This window comes from Epinephelus moara, chromosome 20 (assembly GCF_006386435.1).
Source record: "Epinephelus moara isolate mb chromosome 20, YSFRI_EMoa_1.0, whole genome shotgun sequence".
NCBI classification, from domain to species: domain Eukaryota; kingdom Metazoa; phylum Chordata; class Actinopteri; order Perciformes; family Serranidae; genus Epinephelus; species Epinephelus moara.
The window spans coordinates 33723595-33748162 of NC_065525.1; the positions used below are offsets into that span (position 1 = coordinate 33723595).

The 24568-nt window shown below is 40.6% G+C and overlaps 1 protein-coding gene across 1 annotated transcript; it reads right to left on the minus strand.

The window, feature by feature from the left end:
* Positions 1–2256: 2256 nt before the first annotated feature.
* scamp2 (secretory carrier membrane protein 2) lies at positions 2257–23447 on the minus strand. The gene is made up of 9 exons (XM_050072616.1): positions 23279–23447; positions 17588–17665; positions 17131–17217; positions 14923–15034; positions 11172–11300; positions 10126–10285; positions 9240–9341; positions 5679–5796; positions 2257–4231 (listed from the first exon to the last, which is right to left on the minus strand). Exons 1-9 carry the CDS (start codon positions 23333–23335, stop codon positions 4085–4087), a joined length of 990 nt encoding a protein of 329 aa, XP_049928573.1. The 5' UTR covers positions 23336–23447; the 3' UTR covers positions 2257–4084.
* Positions 23448–24568: the final 1121 nt, after the last annotated feature.

Consider the following 24568-nt stretch of genomic DNA (forward strand, 5'->3'; position numbering starts at 1 on the left):
GGGGACTCTCCAGACTTACCTGGTTTTAATATAACATTGTTTGATACATAGATCTAGGAAGGACTGGATTTTTTGACATTTTTCTTGTCATATGAATGAATAAGGGAGCCCATTTGCTCCAAAAAGTTGAGTAAAATTCAACGGGAAATCCGTCCATTCCTGGCGCTTTCTTGAGTGCAAATGTTTTAAATGTTTGTACTATTTCAGCCTCGGATATTTCTAATTTTAATTGCTCTTTTTTATCTTATCTTATCTCTTCTCAAAAGTATTTTTTGGCGCCTTGAGCACCACAAGCTGAGTGCCATGTAGTTCCATAGTATTGGAGAGAGGGCAGACATCTCTCTGGCCGATATCTCCAACACTCGGAAACTCACACCAAAACAATCTAGATTTATAAGCAGCCCTACAGGTAAAAGGGAAAATATATAGTTTTGATTTTGGGGTGAACTGTCCCTTTAATGTGGAAGAGCAAACCCTCATTGTGGCTGATTTGTTGGGGAAACCAGGTGTTGGTAATTAGTTTGTTTGGTAATTAGTATGCTGAAGATAAACCACAGGGATGTGACCTTTACCCGTCTCTCATTACTCGCAGCATGTCAGCAAAACATGGATTGTATTTCTGTAGCATTCACCTTGTAGAACGGACATTACAAAGGGAAACAGTCACTGGCTACAGTCTCCTTCTATATGTGACTAATGCTGTATGCATGTGGCTGCAGAGAAGAGTGAAACTGCATATTTGTATTTCTAAAAGCGCCCGTCTGCTCAGGAAGCCGACCCGTCTGACCCAGTTTGTTGATGGCTGTGTTTGATGAATGTGTTATTCTGAGCTACAGACTGAGTGACAGAGCCTGGAGAAACACAGACAGACAGACTCACAGACAGACAGATGGTAGAAGCAGCAGTTTGGGCTCCAGTGCAGATTCCCCACAGACTGTCTGGGTCACTGCAGACACAAAGTGGTCACAAAGGTCGCCCTCTCCTCTTTGCTTTGTGTCCAGTCTCCTCTGTACTAAAAATAGAGAGGAGGAAGCAACTGACAGAAAAGTGTGAGACTCTGTATCAAAGATGAGACGACGGCCTGAGCTACTGAGCTGTCTACAGTGTGTTGAGCTGTTGTTTAATGAGTTTAAATGTTCTAGTTAAGGGCAGGTATTTCAGTTCGGTAACATCTGAGCAGGTAAGAAACACATCAGCAAAGAAATATGAAAATCTAACAGAATGATGATACAGAATCATCTGCGCAGCTGCAGTTCCAGTCAAACCAGTGCCAGTACAAAGGCAGTGTTCTTGCCGCATTTTTTTTTTCTATCAAAATTGAACCACTGCCTTAGATGGTGCAGGTTGGCATGAAACATCTGACAGTGACTAAACAGCTCCCCCTTGTGGAGAATCTGCAGCCTGCCAAACTGAAATGTGTGTCTGTGAGCAAGTTTTAGGCCATTTTAATAACGTTATGCAAAACTTGAATTAACTCTTAATTCCAGGTACACAGACTGAATGTGTATGGTAAATGGTGGTTATTTCATTAGTTCTTACTCGACAGATCACCAGTGCAAAAATGTCAAACAAGGGTTCATCAGAACTTAGAGGCTCCAATAAACCCAAAGACCCCGGATTGTCACGATGAAGAGGGAGCTGAGCTGGAAGGTAAAACTTTCGCTTTACTGGTCCATCTACGTCCCAACCCTCACCTGTGGTCATGAGGTCTGGATAGTGACCGAAAGAATAAGATCGCGGATACAAGCGGCCGAAATGAGTATCCTCCATTGGGTGGCTGGGCTCAGCCTTAGAGATAGGGTGAGGAGCTCGGACATCCAGACGGAGCTCAGAGTAGAGCCGCTGCTCCTTCACATTTAAAGGGGTCAGTTCAGGTTGTTCAGGCATCTGATCAGGATCATCCTGGGCGCCTCCTGTTAGAGGTGTTCAGAGCACGTCCCACTGGTAGGAGGCCCCGGGGCAGACCCAGAACACGCTGGAGGGATTATATATCTCATCAGGCCTGGGAACACCTCTGGATCCCACAGGAGGAGCTGGAAAGTGTTGCTGGGGAGAGGGAGGTCTGGAATGCTTTGCTTGGCCTGCTGCCCCACGACCAGGCCCCGGATAAGCGGATGAAAATGGATGGAAACAAAAAAGAATTTTGCAGAATTTTTAATATATATTTTGTCATATATTATGAAAGTTTTACAATAAAATCTGTAAAAGGATTGTGATAAGATTCTACAAGAAAAAAAAACCAATGACAGCCTTAAATGAAAGCAAAGCATTTTATTAGATGCTATATTCAATATTGAAATACAAAAGGCACTGAATTCTGTTCTCTCAAAACGATGCACACAGCGATGTGTGGGGTAATACAAGTCTTGTTTTATATGATGGATGTAAGATCGAACCTTAAATTAAACCGGTCTGTTGCAAGAACATCACACAAATGATCGGAGTTTGCAGTTGTTTATTTTTCAAGAATGCTCACGTGTGTTACGTCCAATCGGATGTAAGAAATCACACTGAAAATACACATCGAAACAAATAATTTAGAGCTTGTTGGTCATCTTAGAGAGGTACAAGGAAGACTTCAGGGAGCTGAAACAGGCGATCTATGCGAAAAAAGTGAATATGAGACACTGGTTCTCTTCAAAGAAAATGAAAGTGTTTTGGCAAGTTTACACCTCTCTAGTAGAAAATTCAGATTATAGCTGAATACACTGTTGAGCATCATGAAAAATAAACCGCTCCACCTCTTGCATTCACTGTTTGTAGTGAATCTGATTCAACAGGCTCAGCCCGTTGACGCAAACTGTGTGAATTTCTACTTTTATGACATTTTAAGAGCAAAATGTTCCATTTTATTGTCAGTACTGCTTTGGTTTCCTCTGAAACAACTCTTAAAAGGCAGTGATCAAAAAGAAAGGTTGAGGCTGCTTCATAAACAATGTACATGGTAAGAAACAAAGATCGGATGCTTTAATACATAATTTGGCCCCAAGTTGAATCTTTTTTTTTTTTTGTCTCTGTATTCTAAATCACAGTGGAAATTAAATTTACAAGCATGAAATTATTGGAAGCAAAACACTCTGAGTTCCTCTGTGGCTGTGATCTTTAAATAGAAACCGCTTCATGTGATACCTAATAACAAAATATACAGTATTTCCATTAATGTTCTGACACCGCGGTGGTTTTCCAGAAAGGTCTTGGCAAAAGTTTGGTTCCAGACAAAAGTCAAAGGCATGTTTTACAAGCGTAGTGCTACAATCTGACAGAGATCATGCATGAGTTAAGTATTTTTCCTCATTGAATAATTAACCACAGATTTAGAAGAATATTTACAGTAACTGTAATATCCCAAAATCTAAGACCAGACAGATTACGACTAACTGCACGACTTATCCGTTTGTTCCTGCTTATGAGACTGAAATTTTGCGGAGCACAAAAGTAATAGCTTACCAAAACAGGTTCAACAAAAAGAGAAATGCCTGTGAGACAGAAAGAAATGCTGAAACACTTCATCTTATTTATATTACAGGATCAGCGTCCAGAAATGAAAGCGTACTGCACCCACATGGAGACATGAGATCAGCATGCCGGCGCACACACACCCACATACACACACATGCTTACACATTCACAAATTACATTGAAGAGCGTTGCCAAAAAGTGCACACATAATATACAAAGCCAGGACAAACTGAGATAACCATCAGTCAACTTCATTCATGCTCTCCACCCCATAATGCACTTGATGTGTGACTTTCCCCTGGACTGCTTTTTACAAACAGAGTCGACGCAGTCACTCTGCAGACGACGTGCTGAGTGTGAGAAGCAAAGTCAACATGGGGAATTATGTGTGCATTGATAGTGGGGGTGAAAGGAGGGAGGCTAATAATGTAGCCTCACCTAGCTCAAGGTCTATACATTATAAGGTTCGATTATAATTTGCAGCCTCTGAGTTACAATAACTTCTAGGAAGTTCTCAGTGAACCTCCTGATTCATTCAGCTTTGTTTTAGTTAATCATCTAGACCTGATAACATATAGACCTTGACCTGTTCAATGGAGCTCAGCTGAGCTCAGTCTACCATTGCTTAGTTTCCCTGGAAGGTTCCCTGTGCAGCGGAGGTTGCTGCAGTGGCAGCAGCTGACTGGAAGGTTTTACTGGTGAAGACGCCCTGCGAGAACTCCTGCTGGGCCTTCTGGAAACTGGCTCCGGTCCGGCGGTACATGCTGTGGACCTGAGGAGAAAGAGCTCATGAGTAAACAGCTGCGTGGTGTCATAGTTGTGAGGGACATACACTCACCGGCCACTTTATTAGGTACACCTGTTCAACTGCTTGTTAACTGAAATAGCTAATCAGCCAATCACGTGGCAGCAGCTCAATGCATTTAGGCATAGACATGGTGAAGACGACCTGATGAAGTTCAAACTGAGCATCAGAATGGGGAAGAAAGGTGATTTAAGTGACTTTGAATGTGGTATGGTTGTTGGTGCCAGACGGGCTGTTTTTCACACACAACCATCTCTAGGGTTTACAGAGGATGGTCCCAGAAAGAGAAAATATCCAGTGAGCCAAAATGCCTTGTTGATGCCAGAGGTCAGAGGAGAATGGCCAGACTGGTTCAAGATGATAGAAAGGCAACAGTAACTCAAATAACCACTGGTTACAACCAAGGTCTGCAGAAGACCATCTCTGAACCAACAACACGTCCAACCTTGAAGCAGATGGGCTACAGCAGCAGAAGACCACACCAGGTGCCACTCCTGTCAGCTAACAACAGGAAACTGAGGCTACAGTTCACACAGGCTCACCAAAACTGGACAATAGAAGATTGGAAAAACGTTGCCTGGTCTGATGAGTCTGGATTTCTGCTGCAACATTCAGATGGTAGGGTCAGAATTTGGTGTAAATTTGGAACGTGAGATTCACATCATGGATGTGCAGCCGACAGATCTGCAGCAACTGTGTGATGTCATCATGTCAATATGGACCAAAATCTCTGAGGAATGTTTCCAGCACCTTAATGAATCTATGACACCAAGAATTAAGGCAGCTCTGAAGGAAAAAGGGGTCCAACCCGGTACTGGCAAGGTGTACCTAATAAAGTGGCCGGTGAGAGGATATGATAAATTTATGCATTTAGATCACATTTGTATTAATACTAACAAACAGTTTACAGCTAACCTGAGTGGACGTTTGTGCCAAATTTGAGGAAATTCTTTCGATGCTTCCTGAGATATCACATTCATGAGAATAAGATGGATACAAGGCCACAGTGACTTTTGACCTTTGATCACCAAAATCCAACCAGTTTATTGTTGAGTCCAAGTGGACGTTTGTGCCAAATTTGAAGGAATTCAGATGGACAGATGCACAACTCAAAAACATGAGGCCTCTGGCCATGATTATTACCAGCACTGAGGCAGAAACCGTAAAAACAAGTATGGGCAATTATTAAGTATTTATAACCAAGAAAAGATACTTAATTAACTTAAAATTGTAGGCCTGTCATACTCAGTTACTTTCTGTCACATTCCCTTTGCCAAAATCCCTCTGAGATTTAAATGCAAACAGCAACAAAACTAAATTCAACTCATAAGTCAAAGCACAGATTGATTACAGGACATATCTGCTAACCCTAAAACTTAAAGGAATATACGAAGAAAAGTGGACAGAGTCTCACCATCTTGAGCAGGATGACTGACAGCACGGCGCAGATGGTGAACAGGATGGCCACTATGATCATGATGGCTCCCACCGCCTTGTTTTTACCGATGATGGTGAAGGCAGCGATCCAACCACTGGAGTCAACAAACATTAAGTATATGATGAGCTCATGAACAACACTGATTAACCTGAAGGTCATCTCCAACAGTATGAAGCATGTATAAAGATACATACAGAGTAAATGTGTTCTGGACGAAAGCTGGGTTACATTTAGGGAGAGAAGAAGCAGCGTTAAAAAGAAGAGCTGAGAAGATGCAAGAAGAGGTAAAATAAAAAGGTTGTCAAATAAAGGCGGACATCTTAAAGGGAGACACTACAGGTGAAAACAGTTTTTTCATGCACTTGTCAATTTTGAGATTTTGGGCTATTTTGCCTCCTTTACATGCTGTCTTTCAGGGCAGTGGACAGAAAATGTCCAAAATACACATTTAGGTGTTTATTTTATTTCAGATTTCTGTTCTAGAAATGTAAGCAAAAGTACATGTTTAATTATATGAAGTATCTTTTCCAGCATGCACTGGGGCAGTTTGCAGCCGAGTGTGAAGCGGTCAGAATGAGAGTCAGAACCTCCGAGTCTGACGCCATGGTTCTCTGCTGGAAAACATTGTATTGCCCCCTCCAGGTTAGGAGAGAGCTACTGCCCCAAGAGGAGGAGTCTTGTTCACGAGTGAGGGTAGAATGGAGTGTGAGATGGATTGGTGGTTTGGCGCAGTGTCTACAGTGATGCAGGTGTGCCGGACCATCGTGGTGAAGAGGGAGCTGAGCCGGAAGGCAAAGCTTTCAATTTACTGGTCCATCTATGTCCCAGCCCGCACCTATGGTCATGAGCTCTGGGTAGTGACAGAGAGAATGAGCTCGCAGATGCAAACAGCTGAAATGAGTTTCCTCAGAAGTCTTAGAGATAGGGTGAGGAGCTCGGACATCCGGAGAGAGCTCAGAGTAGAGCCGCTGCTCCTTCGCATCAAAAGGGGTCAGTTGAGGTGGGTCGGGCATCTGATCAGGATGCATTGTTTGTATTTGGGAGCTGTTTAAATGTGTAATTTGTGGTAGATTTTATTTTGTTGAACTATTAATATTGTATACAAAACCTGAATCTCACTCTGAGTTACTGTTGTTGTTCACAAACTAAAGAAATTAGATCATTTTTGTTTAGATTTTACTGAATATCTGAAGGCAAACTGTAAAACTATATCACTTATTTTGTTGCAATTCTATTTTCTTAAATTGATAATAAAATATTTGTTTTACAAATTTGTCATATCATCAAGAATATCGTTATCGCAAAAATAACCTGAAATATCATGATATTATTTTAGGGCCATATCGCCCACCCCTACATGGTGATAATTGTTAGTTTTAAGTGTTACCCTTTCCACCTGTGGAGTCTCCCCTTAAAAAAACACATTGTTCACTCAGTAACAAACAATTAAAGTGGCATTATTACAACATGAGTGCATGCTCTCAAAGATCAAATAAAACACATATCAAAGTGTGGGCACATTTTCCCAAAAGTGCCTTTGTTGTTAAACTTGTGCTGCTTTGTGATTTGCATCTCATCTGCAAAGCAAGAGCTATAAAACAAGTAAGAGTCCCCTCCACTGTGTCTGTTTTGATATTATGCAAAGCCACGATGAGATGAGAAGGGTTGTTATAAAATGAAAGAGGTGCAAATGAAGAGCCCCTTGGACAAGGGTCGTTCTGAAAAGTGCCATTTTGAAACCAAACATCACTGACAGAGTCTCTGCACACTTTACAGGTTCAAATATAACATCAGAAACACAGATATGAGCATTCACATGTAAAAATACACACACGCCTACATATGCACATAGTAAGAATATATTTAGGAAAGTTCATATACTGCAGCAACAATAAGAGAACTGAGCAAAGGCTCTTACCCCAAAAGAGATTGGGGTAAATCTCAGAACAGTTCAATCACCACCATCAAGAGTACTCGCATTTTAAACGATACAAGCTCCATTAATAATATATTCAATTACGTTGAACCTGAAAGCGACCTGATGTTGTTTATCCACCAGGGTTTATTGCCACCATGAGTGGCTGTCTTTTACAGAGACATTGCTGCATTTCAAGCAGTGAGGGCGCCACCAAAACCTCTCCACGCTTTAACCACAGTGTTGTTGAAAGTGTTAAGTGTAAGAAACATATCCGTAACAAAATAATGTACTAATGTAATGCATCCGTGGTTTGCAGAAACGTACAAATTTCTTTCCTGGTGATTGGGTTGCAACTCAGAACCAATGAACCAGCCCTGCTTCAGGAGCTCGACTAGCTACTGTTAGCATAGCAAGTCATGGTCAGAGTTGAGCTCAGAGCTAAACGGACCAGGAGCTGTGGTTGCTCTGCCTCTGTTTGACCACTAGAAAGGTGCTTGATCAGAAATCATCTGAAAACGGTGCTAATCGCAGTAAAGACAGCGTTAGAAATTGTTGATGATAATGTTACTGTCAATGGTAAATGGACTTGCACTTGTATGGCACCCTTATAGTCACTACTTGTTACATTTATCCATTGACACACATTGGTAGCTGAGGCTACCGTACAAGGTGCCACCTGCTACTCAGTTTTAAACACTCAAACACACTCACAAGCTCCAAATTTTTAGGGTTCATTATCTTCCCAAGGATACTTCGACATATGGACTGGAGGAGCCGGGGACTGAACTGCCAATCGTCCAATTAGTGGACGATCCGCGCTTTCTCCTGAGCCACAACCCACCAGAATGTTTCACCACAGTATTCACTAAAACCAGTATACTGGCACACCTCTTCTTGGCAAAGCCCATCATTTTACCACTTAACTCGTACTGTCAAAAACCAAAATACGAGTTTACGAAGACAAAGCAAGAAGAGTGAGTGTTGGAAGAACGTAGCAGAAACAGTGGGAAGCAGAAACTTACAGAGTTACCAGCAGACAGAGAGGCAGCAGGCTAGAGGCTGAAGGATGGAAAGTCGCTGTCAGAAGACATGAAGGAATGCAGATGAGAAAAAAAGAGAAAGGACAGCAGCTTAGAGACCAGCTGAGAGGCAGTGCTTCTGATACTGAGGCCAAGGAACCATAATTACAATGAACATTCCCTTTAAATCAATCAGGAGTCAATCTGCAATTTGTTCAGATGTTCAAACTCACCGTTATTTTTTGTATCTTATTCCAACTTTATTTTAGATCATGGTTGGATTTGTGCAAAAAAATTGTAAAGTCATTATCTCATGAGGAACAACATTACATTTTTAAATTTTTCAAACTAATGTTAATTACAATTTATGTGTTGATGAATCAAATTTGGCATCCAAATCTACAATTTAAGCAAACAGGATTTGGAATTGTATATTTTTTTTTAACTTTAACTTGGAGCTTACGCTACATTTAAAAAGGCACAATATACTTGAAAAAATGTTATTATCAGAGAATTCAAGGATCACTGAGGACAAACCACTGAACCTTTATTTCATAAACCCTCCCAATGTGAACATGAAACATACAGCGTGTGACTCACCTGTTCCCCCAGTAGGGGATGCCTACAGCCTGGATGATGAAGATCACCACTTGGCAGAAAAAGACAAAGAAGAAGAAGAAGAAGCTGAAGGAGCTGTCAGTCCTGAAAATAAGAAAACAACAAACATTTCAGTCAAAATTACACTTCAAATATTTTTATTGACAAATCAAAATAAAAAAGATAATAAGGCCCTTTAAATGGCAGGAAAACACCACACCATTGTGACTTTAAGTGACTTCAGTTTCTTTTTTGGTCAATCGCACAATCGCTTCCTGCTGCCTCAAAATAGCAACACGCCAACGATATGCCTGACCACACCTGATTTTAAGACCTACAGCCCACTGGCACACAGATGGGTGCATTGGGTACATTTGCTGCTTACAAACTGCCATAAAAATGTCTGAAACTAGCAACGACATTTGCGCTGTGCACCACATTGTAGTGAGTGTAATGCCTGGGACACACTGCCTGCATGAGTAGCGCGTGTGCATCATGGAACCTCTTGTATTTTTTGGCAACTGTGTTAACAGATAAGAGCAGCCACACTGCCCGCGTGAGCAGCGCTGCTCCGGTGCAGATCACTGCTGCTCAGCAGCGGAACATCTAGAGAGTAGGAGTCTTTTTACCTCAACACGTCCTGTCTCCATTTCAAAATAAAAGCCCCCCTGGACAATGTTGACAATGTTGTGTCTTGCAGGTCTCCATAAATGAGTGGAGTATTGGTTTTTAATTGTGTAAATACAGTAGTTAAGCATAATTTATACTTCTGCATTGAATCAATGCTGTAGCTACGGCATAGCATGTTGTATTTGTGGGGAAAATGTGTCCAGATAAAGACAAGTGTTTGTCTGTGAATGCATACTTAAATTTATAAAGGCTGACTCACTTGAAGGCTTTGTAGACGGGCCGGTACCAGCAGAGGAAGGAGCAGGGAGCGAAGAGGATGAGCCAGAGAATGGAGAGGCCAAAATCCACACCATTGGCTGTATTAGTGGTGAAGTACGCCAAACAAGCCAGCAAGTTGAGGAACAGAGTCACACAGTTGACTGAAGAAACAGAGGAAAAAACAGCAAGAGTCAATGATGGTAATACTAGAAATAATATCAGCATCATCTTCATTCATGCAGCAGAAAAGCCTCTAATACAACTGCTGTAAATACTGATGAACATACCACAACATTATGGTAATTGCTACTTAGCACTTCAGACATGTATTGAAATGTTAAGCAGAACGAAATTGGAATAATCTAAAAACAAGATGACAAATCATAAATGAGAACAATATAAAGGACAGAGAACCCAAAACATTCTCATAAACTAAGTGAATGAGTTCTATATATGTAACTCAGCATAAGTCAAGAAGTAAATAAGTCTCCAAAGGAAAAAGACTGTTAAATATTAAACCAGGGATTCTCAATTTGCATTGGCTGGAGGCCACTTTTACAAAATGACAGGAGGCCAGGGGCCAGTGGCAGCCTGCATATGTATGTATTTTCATCAGATGGATATATTAGAAAATGGTTTGGGGGGCCACCCACCACCCTACTGGTGACCAAATGTGGCCTACAGGCTGTAAGTTGTATTACACACATCTTTCACATCAGCTGCAGCAGGTACCAGAATGATCTGCATGCAGAGTGTTTATGTTGCCACAAGGTGGCATTTTTACAGCAGCACTGTTACTTCTGTGTATAAAGACCCCTGTGATCACATTTTATATGAAGCACAGAAAATATGTTTTAGGATGAAAGTATTTCAAGGAATCATCAAAATACATTAAAGTCTTAAAATGCTGTGTGGTGGGACATCTCAGGTTTTGTGCCGAGTGCCATTTCCTGTATACAAAAGGAAAAGATACTAAAAATGTATTCAACATACTTGAATTGCTTAGGTTACAGCCCTGATGCACACCTATTACTAAAATGTACTTACACATCCAGAGATAGTACATCATCTTGCAGACTCTCTGGTACTCGGGGGGGATTTCCTCTGAGAAGTCCTGATAGAAACATGGTTTGATGGGGAAGCTCTTAGGAAGTGGAGGCCAGTTGTTCTCTTTACCTGTAAACACCAGAGACAAAATACAGTTTTCACCACCGTAGGAGAAGGAAACCCCATCTATTAAAAAGAAACATGTTGAGGTTCACAAGTTTCACTAACTTTCTTGTACATCCACCAACAGGAAATCTGTGATTTAAAACACTGACACATTCATATCAGATGGAAAGGGGGAGTCAATGTCAGCCTGTCTCCTGATAATTCACACATTCAAAAAATATTTTAAAATATTATATTGAGAGAAATAAAGGGGCACAGACTTCACTAAGCAGAACAGCAATAATATAAATAAGCATGTAGACAAACAGATGGAACATTTCTCATGCTGCAGGCTGAACACAGTTTACTTAGAAGCAAAGACTGCAAGCAGTTAGATATCTAATGTGGTATATTTAAGACGTTTGAGTACATCATGTGTTTGTATAAATGTATAAACACAGCTGATGAGAGAATCTGCATACTGTCTCCTTCCTCTGTGTTCCCACTCGTCTCTAGAGATAATTTTCCAGGACATTTCAGTGATGATCTCGCTGATATGACAGCCAGATATCACACTTACATCAATATTACACCAGTGCTAGCATCCCTGCACTGGCTACCTATCAAATACAGGATTGATTTTAAGGTTCTTTTATCTGTCTTTAAAGGTCATATGTATAGCTTTTTCATCAAAACGAATATTTAAAAAAAAAAATACATCCATAGAACGTCTCCCATCCTCTTAGATCCTCCTAACAATGTCTCTTAAGTGTCCCACAATCGAGGCTGGTGGGTAAGGGGAGATCGTGCCTTTGCAGTAGCTGCTCCAAAGCTTTGGAAGAGCCTTCCACCCTCAATCAAACGCTCCCCCTCCACTGACACTTTTAAGATGAATCTTAAAACGTACATGTTTTCAATGGCCTTTGGTTTTAATATTTACTATTTTTTTCTTCTTTTGTTTACGTATGTAATTGTTCTTACCGATGTTATATTGATATATATTTGTGTCATTCTTTTAATTTTTACAGCACTTTGGTCAACTGGGATTGTTTTTTAATGTGCTATATAAAAAAACTTGATTTGATTTTGTCTTCCTGTGGAAGTCTGATTTAGAAGACATGCAGTCTGTGGCTATAATTTATCTATGAAATCATCTCTTACCTGCTACGAAATTCGGACCAATTGATTATTGAATAACACCTAAAGATGTACGGCAGTTCACTTGCAATGTCCATTTAAAATGTGCCTGCTTGGAACGGGTTGATTGCTACCTCCAGTTTCGCTGCTTGCAGCTCTCTCAAGAACCTCTCATCCAAACAACTTCATTTACATTTGTCTGAGTTTGAGCCACTTAAAATGTCATGTCATGCAACCTGCATGTGCGACCATCTGGCGCGACTCGGGGATGTGCTCACAGTGTTTCCACAACATAACAGAGAGCAATCTATTTAAAATACTCTCGTCCATAAACTAACCTTTGATTAATATGATCCTGAACAGAACAAAACTTTTCAGATGGCAATGTCATTCGGTTTAAAGAGCTCTGATAGCCAAATGGTTCGTTCTCAGCCAAAGGAAAATGGGAGAACGTTGAAATAGTTTTCCAGGACAATACATTTTCTCCCCTCATTTTCCAGGTGTTTTCCATGACTGAAAAACTGGTCAACTGTCCATCTACTGAAGCTCATACATAAGATATCTGAGCATAATAATAACATTAAAATGATATTTCTATTAAAATTCTGCCTATTTAAATGTCAAAGATGATGACAAATGTCCATCACAAGTAAGGCAGCCCTATAAAGAAGGTAAAATTGTCTGATGTTCAGGTTTTAAATGAAAATGTTTGCATTTGAGATTCTGTAACCTAGTTTGAAGAAAGGTAGTCGCACATCCAACTGTCCCAGGTGCGTTGGAATATCAGTCTTTACAAAGAAAATCCTGCACACTGCTCTTGCTCAGAGTCACAATTTATTAGTAACACTAACATTTCGGTCCTCCTGGACCTTTGTAAAGAGTGTTCACCACTATTATATCCAACTTGTTTGCACAAGTGTGAGGTAATTAATCAGCTGTGAGTGTGTTTCTCAATGACTGACAACAGCCTGTGCACCACATATCCCACAAACAACAGGACAAGGGAACAAGAAAAACATAGGAAACTCAAGCTCCTTTCACCTCCTTTTTACCTCAGGTAATATTAATCCCGTGTGAATAGACCAGCAGTAAATATGTGTGTAGATTTTTCGTCATATCCTGTTTACAAGTGGTTTTTCACAGATTTTCAAGCATGGAGGTTCTTGAAGAAGCACTCAGTTTTGCACTTTACAGTCGGACAAGTCCGTGTGAAACCTCAGGTACTGTGGGCCTATGACGAACATGATTCAAGTGTGTTCGAGTGTGGTACGCACAGGAAGCAATGTCATACGCACATGACGACAGGAGGGGATGGTGGTGCGTGAATGGATTTACCCCTCCCACTTGTGGTAGTTTTACTGATATTTCTTATCCCGTGCGAATTCGCCATTAATATTACCGACGTCCCATGGCAAAGTGACATTACCCCACTTCCCCATGTAAAACTAATCCCGTCCGAATAGTGCTTTAGTCATACCAAAAATTAGAAAAAAAACAACATTCAGCCACAGGGGGAGCCACAGCCATCGGTCACATTTAGCCATTTTTAAGCATTTTTCTGTTGTCATAGCGCCACCCAGTTGCCAATTAGAGTTAAATTTCTCCAGTCACCTTGAGGCGTCCTGTTCTACATGTCTACCAAGTTTAGTAAAAATCGATATGGCGGTTAGGCTTAGATAAGAAATTAGCTCTCTAGCCCCCACTTTGTTTGATCGGGTCAATGTGTGTGGTCATATGCCTACAAAGTTGCGTGGTGATCGGTGAAACCCTTGAGATGTTATACACCTTTATGTGATGAGCCACGCCCTCCGCAATATTCATTGCCTTATAGAAGCTCAGTTTTAGTAAGTTTTCCAACTTTTGCCAAGAGGGAACTTTAGATATTGGTCCCTAGATTATGTTCACCGAGTTTCATGCAGATCGCTCAAACTTCCTAGGAAGAGATCGATTTTAAGTGTTTTTCAAAAAATTCAAAATGGCGGAAAATCTATATAACCGGAAGTTATGGGTTCTTGATGCAAATTTGTTCCTCATGAGGAGAGGCATCTCTGTGCAAAGTTTCATGTCTCTACGACATACGGGGCATGAGATATGCCCATTCAAAGTTTGTGATTTCAATCAGTTGCTATAGCGCCCCCCTTTGGCCAATTGATGTAATATTGCTTCATTCGCATCCTCCCATGACCCTCTACCACTGTGCCAAATTTCACGTGGATTGACCAAGTCAGTGAGGAGAAAAACGTGGAACAGACACACCCACAGACAGAGTTTTCGTCATTATATAGTAAGATATGAATTTTATACTCTGCTATATTATCACATAATGAAAAACATGTTCTGGGAGGGTGCATGAACCCCTGTAGAACTATATATGTGGACATCAGAGCATTTGTCACAGCCTGTGTGCAAAAAAATGTTTCTATATTCCTCATAATACACATATTGCAGGAAGCTGTGCTGCTTGTGATTGTGCTGCAGAGAGAAGAGGAAGGGTTTTGTCTGCAATGACCTGTTGAGGCTCTGCTCTGGATCTCCTTCTCTCTGCGGTCCAGCTCGGCAGCTTTTCTCTCCAGCTCCTCCTGCTGCCTCAGCAGATTGGCCTGAGCTGCAGCAGCAGTCGCCTGAGGAAGAAGACGAAAAAGAAAAGGAGTCAGAAAACACTTTACTCAACAAACACATTGAACGTATAGGAATTTATCTTGCTGACAGTGGTGCAGAGACACATCAGCAGCTTTCGGGAGTTTCACATTACATAGAAACAGGAGATACAACTACATGTTAAACACATTGTAACCCAACACTGCAAAATGATATCACTACAGACATCATTATATTTTTAATATCTTACATATAACATCTGAGAAAGCCACTGTGAACTATCAGAAAAGCTGCATGTGGACGTCATCAGCTACTCTCATTCACAAGAGTTTTTAAAAGGCAACAATACTGTTTGTAAAACCAAAATACATATTCATGATCATCGGATCTGATGTCTGACGTGGCAGAAAAAAGGTCAGAGGTGATCTGTGGTGCTACTCATGAATATTTATAAGATTGTCGATGGAACAAGGAGGCACATTATAATAATGTGTAAATTGAGTACATGTCCATGGGGCAATCAAACATCTTCAAGTGACACTTGCTATCTGAGGAGACAGTACTCGGAGGCAGAAAGGATGGTGAGCTCTTAGTCACATCCACTTATTAAAGATATTACAGCTGCAAGCTGAAATAAGAAAACTGTCAGCTAAAAGTAAAAGTCAGACTGATGACATACTGTTTATCAGATGTTGTTGGGCTCTGTCAATTAAGTAAACATTACAACCTTAATTAGGCAGTTGAGCCTTGAGCCAAACAGCAATTACATACATCTTTCCAGGTTTCATAAGGAGCTGTATATGACGTTTAGAGCATTAATATAGCAGCAAACAACTATTTGCTATGTAAAGATGTAGTGGAGTAATGATGTACTGAGCAGAGACTGAAGTCATGCTTACTGTGTGTGTTGTAATCTGAGCTTCTCTGTGGTTTGTTTCGGAGGCAGCAGTGCTGGCCATGTTTGCATGTTAGTACATGTGAGTCCCTGTGAGTGTATCCCATTGGTTGGCTCATCGCCACCACTCTGCACTGCGCTCATACAGCAGTTGTCTCTGATGTCGGGACAACGTTGTCAACCATCTACTTTCAGGTTTGCATTCCGCTTACATGAATGGGTATAAAATGGTTGTAGACTTTCCAAATTTTAGCAGATCCCCCTCTGTTGGGGTACCTAGCACACAGATCTGGCGCTAAAAGGTGGAGCTGTGAACACTGCAGTCTGATTGGTCAATAGAGGACGGTCACTCTGCTCAGGGCTGAGTTGTGTCTGGTTTTGAGGCTCATGTAACCACTGTTCATACTGTGGAGAGTTTTACATATATGAGTAAACTATAATTATAAAATGAAATGATGTTTTGCTGCCTCTTGCAGCAGCTGGAGTCACAGAAAAACAACTTTGACCATTACTTTAGTTTTTATTGTCTCTCTTGGATGACATACACTTTTAGTAATGAGTGGAACTTCATGCATTGAAAATATATATTCATTTCGACCGGATCATGTGAACTGCATATATTCTAATCCTCACTCGGAGAAAAAAAATGGTGTCGTGGAGCCGTGTTCCTGTGGGCTCCGGCAACACTAAATCCCTGCGCTTGCCTGAGAAGGACCAAACGCACAGACCACTATTTTCAAATATCCCATGGAGAGAGACCTAGGGTCTAGGTACCATGTCTGAAGGGTTACTGTTGGTTCCAAAGGTACCATATTGGTGGAAACGGGGATTTGAGTCATTTGTAATGCATCAACTGATTTACAGAAGTCTCTTTCGTCATGTACGTCTATGGGAAGGTCTCTTTGGGTTTCATCATGTGATGGATGTAATTACACTGTGTGGCCACTGTGAAATTTGGCTTCAAAGCCCAGCATACTTCCTGTGGGCCTGCCTTGCATCAAGTTCTGTGTTCTTTTGTACTGTCTTTATTCTGTCTAAAACTGAAGCATGCAGCTGCTCCAACTGCGAGAACAATAGCAGAGCTGCAGTACACATGAGACACAAAATGGGAACAGGACCCAGGGAAGTACTGTCCTACTTCAGGGTAGTATTTTTCAACTGCAGCAGATAAGTAAAGGGCTCGGCAGAGAGGGAGTGTGTAGTATCTCGTAATAGGTGACTCACTTGCGGACTTGGCTCTGTAGACGGCTGTAACACAGCAGGCTGGTAGGGAGAGGTGGAGGCTGGAGTGGTATGGGTAGCTAGGCTGTCCTGAAAAACAGTAATAAGCAAACAAATGTCACTGATGTGAGGAGATGTACAAGGATGAGACAACATAACCAAGAAAAGCCCAGGACAAACAGGAAAATGACAGAGAACACGGAAATGAAAGGTAGGGAGAGTCAGTGCAAGCAGGAGGATCAAAACAAAAGGAGGAGATTAACAAGGAAGAGGAGAACAAAGACCAAAATACATGCAAAACAGCACATAGAGGAGGGCCATCAAGATCAAAGGAGAAAAAATAAAAGACAAAAAGCAAGAAAATGTTAAAAAGATAAGGACCAAGAGGAGAACAAACCAAAAAAGCAGAAGAGAAAAAGAAAAACCAAGAAGATAATGACACAGGTTTCAGATGTCTTACTGTGGGATGGGCAGGGAAAGGGTTGAACTGGTCGACTGGTTCTGTGTTGGAGCTGGTCACCTGTGTGACCGACGGGTCCTGGAACACAACAAAACATGGGTCACTCTTCATTATCAGTCAATCAGCTAATCACCACAAATTTGATGCAAAAACCTGATCAACTATGACATAAGACACTTGGATAAACTACATATCGGGGGTCATTGTGATTGAATTTGGGACCTTCCAAGTGCAGGACAGTGTCTCTGAGTATAGGGCCAGTGGTGAAGGGTCAGCAACAGATCAGACCAGTTATTCATAGTTATTAAGTGGATATGACTCATTGGTTTGTTCAAATGTACTCTAACCTTGAGTTTTGGTATTTGGCCTTACATAAAAATATTTATTGCTGTTTATCTTATCTTCAGAAGAACTCCTCATTAGAAACTGTCACTTCCCGAAACACTGAAGGTAAACCTGGAAAGAAAAGTCAGCCTAGACTATGAAATCTGGTACTGTGCTTTACCCAAGCCATAAAATGACTACAATAACACTCAGCTGTTGTTGCAATAAGCTCTAAAGGTCCTGATGAATCATTAACGACCATTTCTTAACAGGCGCTGTAAAACATTAATTGACTCTAGTATAAAGATGGGGCAGTTTATTCAGATGTTTCTAACTAATATGAGAGGCCGGACTGCGGAGCCTGAACAGTTTAAGGCCCTGATCACACTGAAGGCGCTTTACAGGTTGCACACAACCACCCCATCACGTCCTTACACTGACCTTCCTATAGGGGGGTCATAGTAAAATGTTGAGATCTGTGTGGGTACATGTGACCCTAAAAAAGATGTGGGGAGTACCACCAGTTGGTCCAGTAGCTTCTCCTCACTAAAATAAGCACTGGCTGGTGGTTCAGATATATGCAGAATTAAACACCAAGTCTTGTTCAGTCCATAACTCCACCAGTTTCTCCTCCTTTTCCATAGTACAACAGAACCAAGACTTGCTCACATTCTTGTGCTTCTCAAAGTCCCCCCCATGTTTACTGTCTACCCAGTTTGCTGTATCTTGTTTGATTTTTGCCTTTATTGGACAGGACAGGTAAGCGTGAAAGAGGGGGAGAGAGAGGGGGGATGACATGCAGCAAAGGGCCACAGGCTGGATTCGAACCCGGGCCACTGCGGCAACAGCCTTGTACATGGGGCGCCTGCTTTAACCACTAAGCCACCGACGCCCCACAGTGGGGCATTTTTAACTACAAGATTAAACAGTGTAAATATCTAACGCAGAAAATTAATCTGCAACTATTCCAATTACCCTGATGTGATAACCCAACACGTCACTTACTGGACATGCCATTAAAAGTGTGACGTGACTTACTAAAACTTATCAGCTCAGGACACACCTGCAAACATTCCCAGCAGGAAACACAGGGATGTCTGAGCAGTTTCACTCCTGAACCACTTATGGGGGGCCATTTTGAAGCAAAAACATGTCTTAAGAAACAATCAATTAAAAAACATTAATAATCACATCATTTTAGGCTCTTAGTTAACTGCCAACCTTAGTTTTTTTTTTTCAAAAACATCTTATCAGGGTAGGTTTTACATGACAGATGATGTCTTTAAAAAAAAAAATCTTCATTGATCTCCACAGCCTATGACAATATTCAAAACAGCGTATAATGCAAAATGGGTTTCCTATTGACCACAGTGTAACTAAGCAGGAGAAAAACCTGCTGAGTCACACAAGTGAGTGACAGCTGGTGTCCTCTGATGACACAGCATTGACAGCACTGAATGAAGAAATCTGTAACCAATCTGACGAAAAACAACCACAAAGCATCTCTGAAATCAGGACTGAGCTGGGACAAGCTGAAACAAGACAAAGCCAAATAACAACAAAGGGATGTGGAGAGATGCACAAAAACAGCTCTTTGTTGATGTTAATGTAAGGTTCTGTATTGTTTTGGTCTGAAATGTTACTAATCATAAACTAAAACACAATAAAGGTAAATTTGGGACAACACCTGCATGATATCACGACCTTAAAGTCTCTCTGTACCGGGAAACAGGACTCTCTGTGATAACTGTTGATTGCTTAGGTGTGGCTGTTTCATAACTGCAGTTGGATATTGGTACAAATGGACTTCAGTCACTTCATATCACATATTACAGCCTTGTAGCACCAACAATTTTAAGAAGCACATGGTCATAAAAGCACACTGTAGATGTCTGGGAGAAAATAAACTTCAAGGTCACAAAAGGTGCACGTTTTCAGTTATTTTTCAGTGGTGCCCGACTGAAATACTTTCAATAGTTGGCAACATGTTGACTATTTCAATGTCATGGCAGAGTGCAGGCTTATAAAGATATACCTGCTGGAGAGCTCCTGCACTACAGCACAGACGACATACTCCAGCTGCCACTGGGCTATTTGTTCAGCCACACCCAGCAAACAAACAGTGGTCCCCGCTGACGTCACACAGCCGTCGTGCACCTGATACAATAAAGTGTGACTCTGCATTATTTTATGTCACGGAAATCGTAAGAGTTTTCACAGATTCTTAGCTTTGATATGTAGCGTGCATTTATTTGCCATCACTGTATGTGAAGCCCGGTTGCCATTGAGCCAGGAATTTCTTGTTTTACCATGCAAACGGTTTGCAGCTCTGCAACAAGCGGAATTCCTTGAACAAATGAGGCCTAAAGACCGAAAACTGCAAGTGTTTAACAGATATACACAGGAAACATTACAGCATGTGGTGCTATAACCAGGATGTTAAGATGTTATCTTGTACAGTTTCACAAAGGCACTGTAGTCTGGTTGTGAGAGTGGCTCAGCAGGCTAACTCACACATTACAAACTCTCCAGTATATATAGTGACTAATGCATTAAAATTCAGTTCACTTTTTATTTTGCGTGTCAACCGTTCCCACATTGCTGAGGCAGGTCCTTGTGACCTAAATGTCACGCTTCAGGCACTCCTATCAAAGCGCAGTGATAGAGAGAGAGTTGTGCCAGTTATTTCTTTTCTTACAAATATTCCATTTTAGCTACCCCATTCTGCATAATAACAAAGAAAAGATGAAGGAAATATACAGCTTCATGCATACTGCAGAAAAGTAGGTTAATGTGTTCATGGCTTTACAGCATCAAAGGAAAATACATGGGTCGTATCCTTAAGAAAAAAAATGCATGTGGGGATTTCCAGGCAGACTCCAAAGGTTTTCTTGTATTAGGAAAATGCAAAAACAAAAAGAGGATTACACCTACGAGGGTGTAGGTTTGTTAATACAATTAATGATGATGATAATAATTAAATTATAATAAAAAAATCCATCAAATTTTGTTGAAATAAGTGGGAATTTACTAGAGATGGGCATGATGTCAGAACCTAACTTGAACCGGTTTACATTTTTGGGATGGGACACAGTGACTTAACTGCCATCTGTGAATAATTGCAGATCCATATTAGGGCTGCAACTAACAATTATTTTCATTGTCGACTAATCTGTCGAATATTTCTTCAATTAGTCGACTAATCATTTTATCAAAAAATGTGTTAAAATGTTGAAAAATGTTGGTCAGTCTCTTCCAAATCCCAAAATTATGTCATCTAATGTCTTGTTGCGTACTCACGCCAAAGGGTTTTAGTTCACTGTCACGGGAGAGTGTGTAAAGCTGCCAATATCTTAACGTAAGAAGCTGCAGTAAGAGTATTTTGGGGTACTTTTATTGTACTTTTCTCGAAAAATTGACTCAAACCGATTAGATGACTACTAAAATAGTCACTGATTATTTTAATAGTCGATTAGTCATCGATTAGTCGACTTATCGTTGCAGCCCTAATCCATATTATCATTATTATCATTATTATTATTACTGCACAAAAATGAGCAATGAAAACATCTGTGCAGATAATACTCAAGGTTTTCTATCAAGCATCACTCGATCTAATGTTGCAGGCAGAATGGCGACCAGGCATATGAGTGATGTCTGAATGTATTATCGAAATGAACGAAATTAGTGCACAGTACAAGCTATGTAATATTAAATTTGCGTATAGCAGCTAATCTCTACAGACTGCACAGCGCAGAAAGAAAGGCTAACCCCTACCCACATTTTCACTTACGTCAGATTTTTAGGTTTTTTTTGCAAGTATTCAAGTACTCGATAATAATTTAATGCCAGTGCTTCAATATGGAAATTACTTAAATGCCCATCACTAGAATTTACCATACAGGAAACGTCTAACATGCAATACAAAGGTTATCACAGCATACGTAATGGGAGATGTAGATCCAGTAGGGCTGGTCGATATGTCCTAAAAGCTATATCACGATATTTTTAGGCTATATCTCCATACACAATATATATTGATACTTTTAAATCTCCTCAAAAGCATTTCATTAATGCCAGGTTTGGGAGACAAAGTCGAGCAAAACATTATTTCTTGATTTTTGATCGATAATCATCAATAACATGGATATAATGACTAAGTGGGTTGAGGCAAGTGTTAAAGCAAATAAATAGTCTGGTAAGTTGATATATTTATATCAATTTACTGTAATTCAGCCTTTAAAATAAGGGAAAAAACACCATTTATGCATATCACGATACACACAAGACAATATATAGTCTCATATCTTGATAACGATATAATATCCTTATATTGCCCTGCCCTGGGATCCAGCATTACTGAAGTCTGAAATATGCTAGAGAACAAAAGTCTGGATATCTCACCCTGTGCTGCTTCTATGTCGACTATTCTTTCTATAATGTGTTTCTCATATGTCTCCAAACTTTATAAATGTATAATATTTGGTCACTGGAGGGCCCCTATAAAGGGTCATGTTGGGGCAATGTAAAAAAAAAACTATGAGAAACTTTACACTTTACACTCTCAAATGTGTAAAGTCTGAAGTGCATGCTTCATCTGAAACGTTAAGATACATCCCAAGGATAATTTAATTCCCTGTACATTTCAAAAATAGTCACTCACTGACATTTTCCATTTCCATAAAGAAACACTTTCGGCTGTAGGTCAGCCACTTTGACACTTTCACATTATAGATGGCCTACTTGTGAACATTGAACAATACTGACTGCACACAGCAGGCACAGAAAAGTCGTTTGAGTTCAATGAATCTTGTGGACATAAAGACAATGAAGTTACCGAGCTTTTCATAGACTGAACAGACTTCTAGGCTACATCCTGTAGGTTAGAAAGTCTTTTCAAAGAGCAAACCAGCAGCACCAGTGGAGGTACAGTGCAGCAGTTAGCCTGAAACTGGGTGTCTTTTGGTGGTTGTAGGTGACACAGGAGTACAAAATTATATTAAACACTCCTTACATATTAGAAAAGCCACATAACGATACAAATATATATTTTGAATTGAACACTAACAGCTGTAATGTGGCTAAAAAACTTTGACATACATTCCTAGTTAGCTACACTTTAACTTCCTGCAACTCGGCTCGCACAAAACCACGCCCCTTTTTCTTAAAACAGCCCTCTGATTGGTTTAACGCCTGTCAATCATGCCGTCTCTGCCCAATTACTTTCAGGAGAGCAGAAATAGTTCCCTCCCCGACATCCACCCAACAAGTTTCCTGACGTGCTGGCTACCTTTTAACGAATGATATGTCAGCACACAGGCTCGACTCTGCTTTAACAGCTTTAAAACTCTAAAACCACACACTTACATTGAAAGGGTTGCTGCTGTCAGGCTCTGCGAACGGGTTGCTCTCAAATCCCGACATGTTGACAGGGCTGCGGGCCGGTTTGTCCTCTCTGAGCGGGGGAAAAACAACAAACTCTTCTCCGTCGTTTCAGTTGCCTCTGACCACTTCCTCGAATGAATTCACAGCGCATGCGCATTCCGCCAGCTGGGCAGTGACGTGTATGTCAGTTGACAAGCGTTCATGAAGCAAAGCGCCACCTGTGGATAACTGTTCAATAATGTCAAATTAATGTAGGTTAAATGCTTCTTTGAAAGGTTCTTTTAAGAAATCACATAATAAATTAATAATGATAACAAAAGTTAAATAATATTTCACCGCTGCATGGCATAGTTCTTGTTATTAATGGCTCCACAATGTGATAAGCAACTGAACTGATATTTTGTCAAAGGAGATGGTGAAAGGCTTATACATTAACCATTAGATGTTTATTTGAAAAATGAATACATAAATAGAAAATAAAAAACTAAACTAAAAAATTACATTAAAGGGGCACTCCACTTATTCTACACAGAGTAAAAAAAGGTCAGTTTAATCATCCTCAAGAGCACTACAGCCTATGAAAACAGTTAGGCTATTCATAAGTTCGTTCAAGATGATCTGTGCCTCTCCTAAAAAGTGGACGAGATCAGGCAGCCGCCGCAGGAGGCGGTGACAAAAAAATGCAGTTACGCTGGACAGTTTACTGACAGTTTCCAGCAGCCTTCAGTCTGTGCAGGAAGTCACAGAAAAACTTACATCCTGTTAGATCTGATGTCGATTTATTCAAAAGTTATCAGACAATCAACAGTTTGTTCTCAGTCCCCAGTTGTTTTAATTATGATTGAGTGAACTTCAAATCAGACAAATAACATCTAAATCTTTGAAATTCAACAAAAATAAAAAGTTTATCCAAAATGTCATCTTGTTGAGTCGACATCTAAACCAATTAGCTCTTTGATCAGATGAGAGCCAGGTTTTTCCCATCATGCTCCGGGTCTTGCAGTCGCTGGAGCAACTGCAGCACCTGGCTCTAAAAACTGCAGCCACCTCACTTTTGTATGACATCAGAGCAAGTCAGGATGAAGTTGGACACAAAGCTAACTGCCATGCATTGTGGGGCGGCAATCGCCGGTGATCTGTAATCTGCACAGGCCTGGCTCGTCTTGAACAAGCCTGTTATGCCTGGTCAGACTTTTATTTTTAATCTGAGAAAAACAATGATCTAGGCTGCGTTCAGCCCGGACAAAACATAGCAAAATGTTAATTTAAACA

Coding starts and splice junctions, on each gene's coding strand:
- scamp2 (XM_050072616.1), bottom strand. CDS start 23,335: ATGTCGGGATTTGAGAGCAACCCGTTCGCAGAGCCTGACAGCAGCAAC. Junction 17,218..17,587: donor CTTTCCCTGCCCATCCCACA/GTAAGACATCTG, acceptor ACTGTTTTTCAG/GACAGCCTAGCTACCCATAC. Junction 11,301..14,922: donor CCAGAGCAGAGCCTCAACAG/GTCATTGCAGAC, acceptor TGGTGTTTACAG/GTAAAGAGAACAACTGGCCT.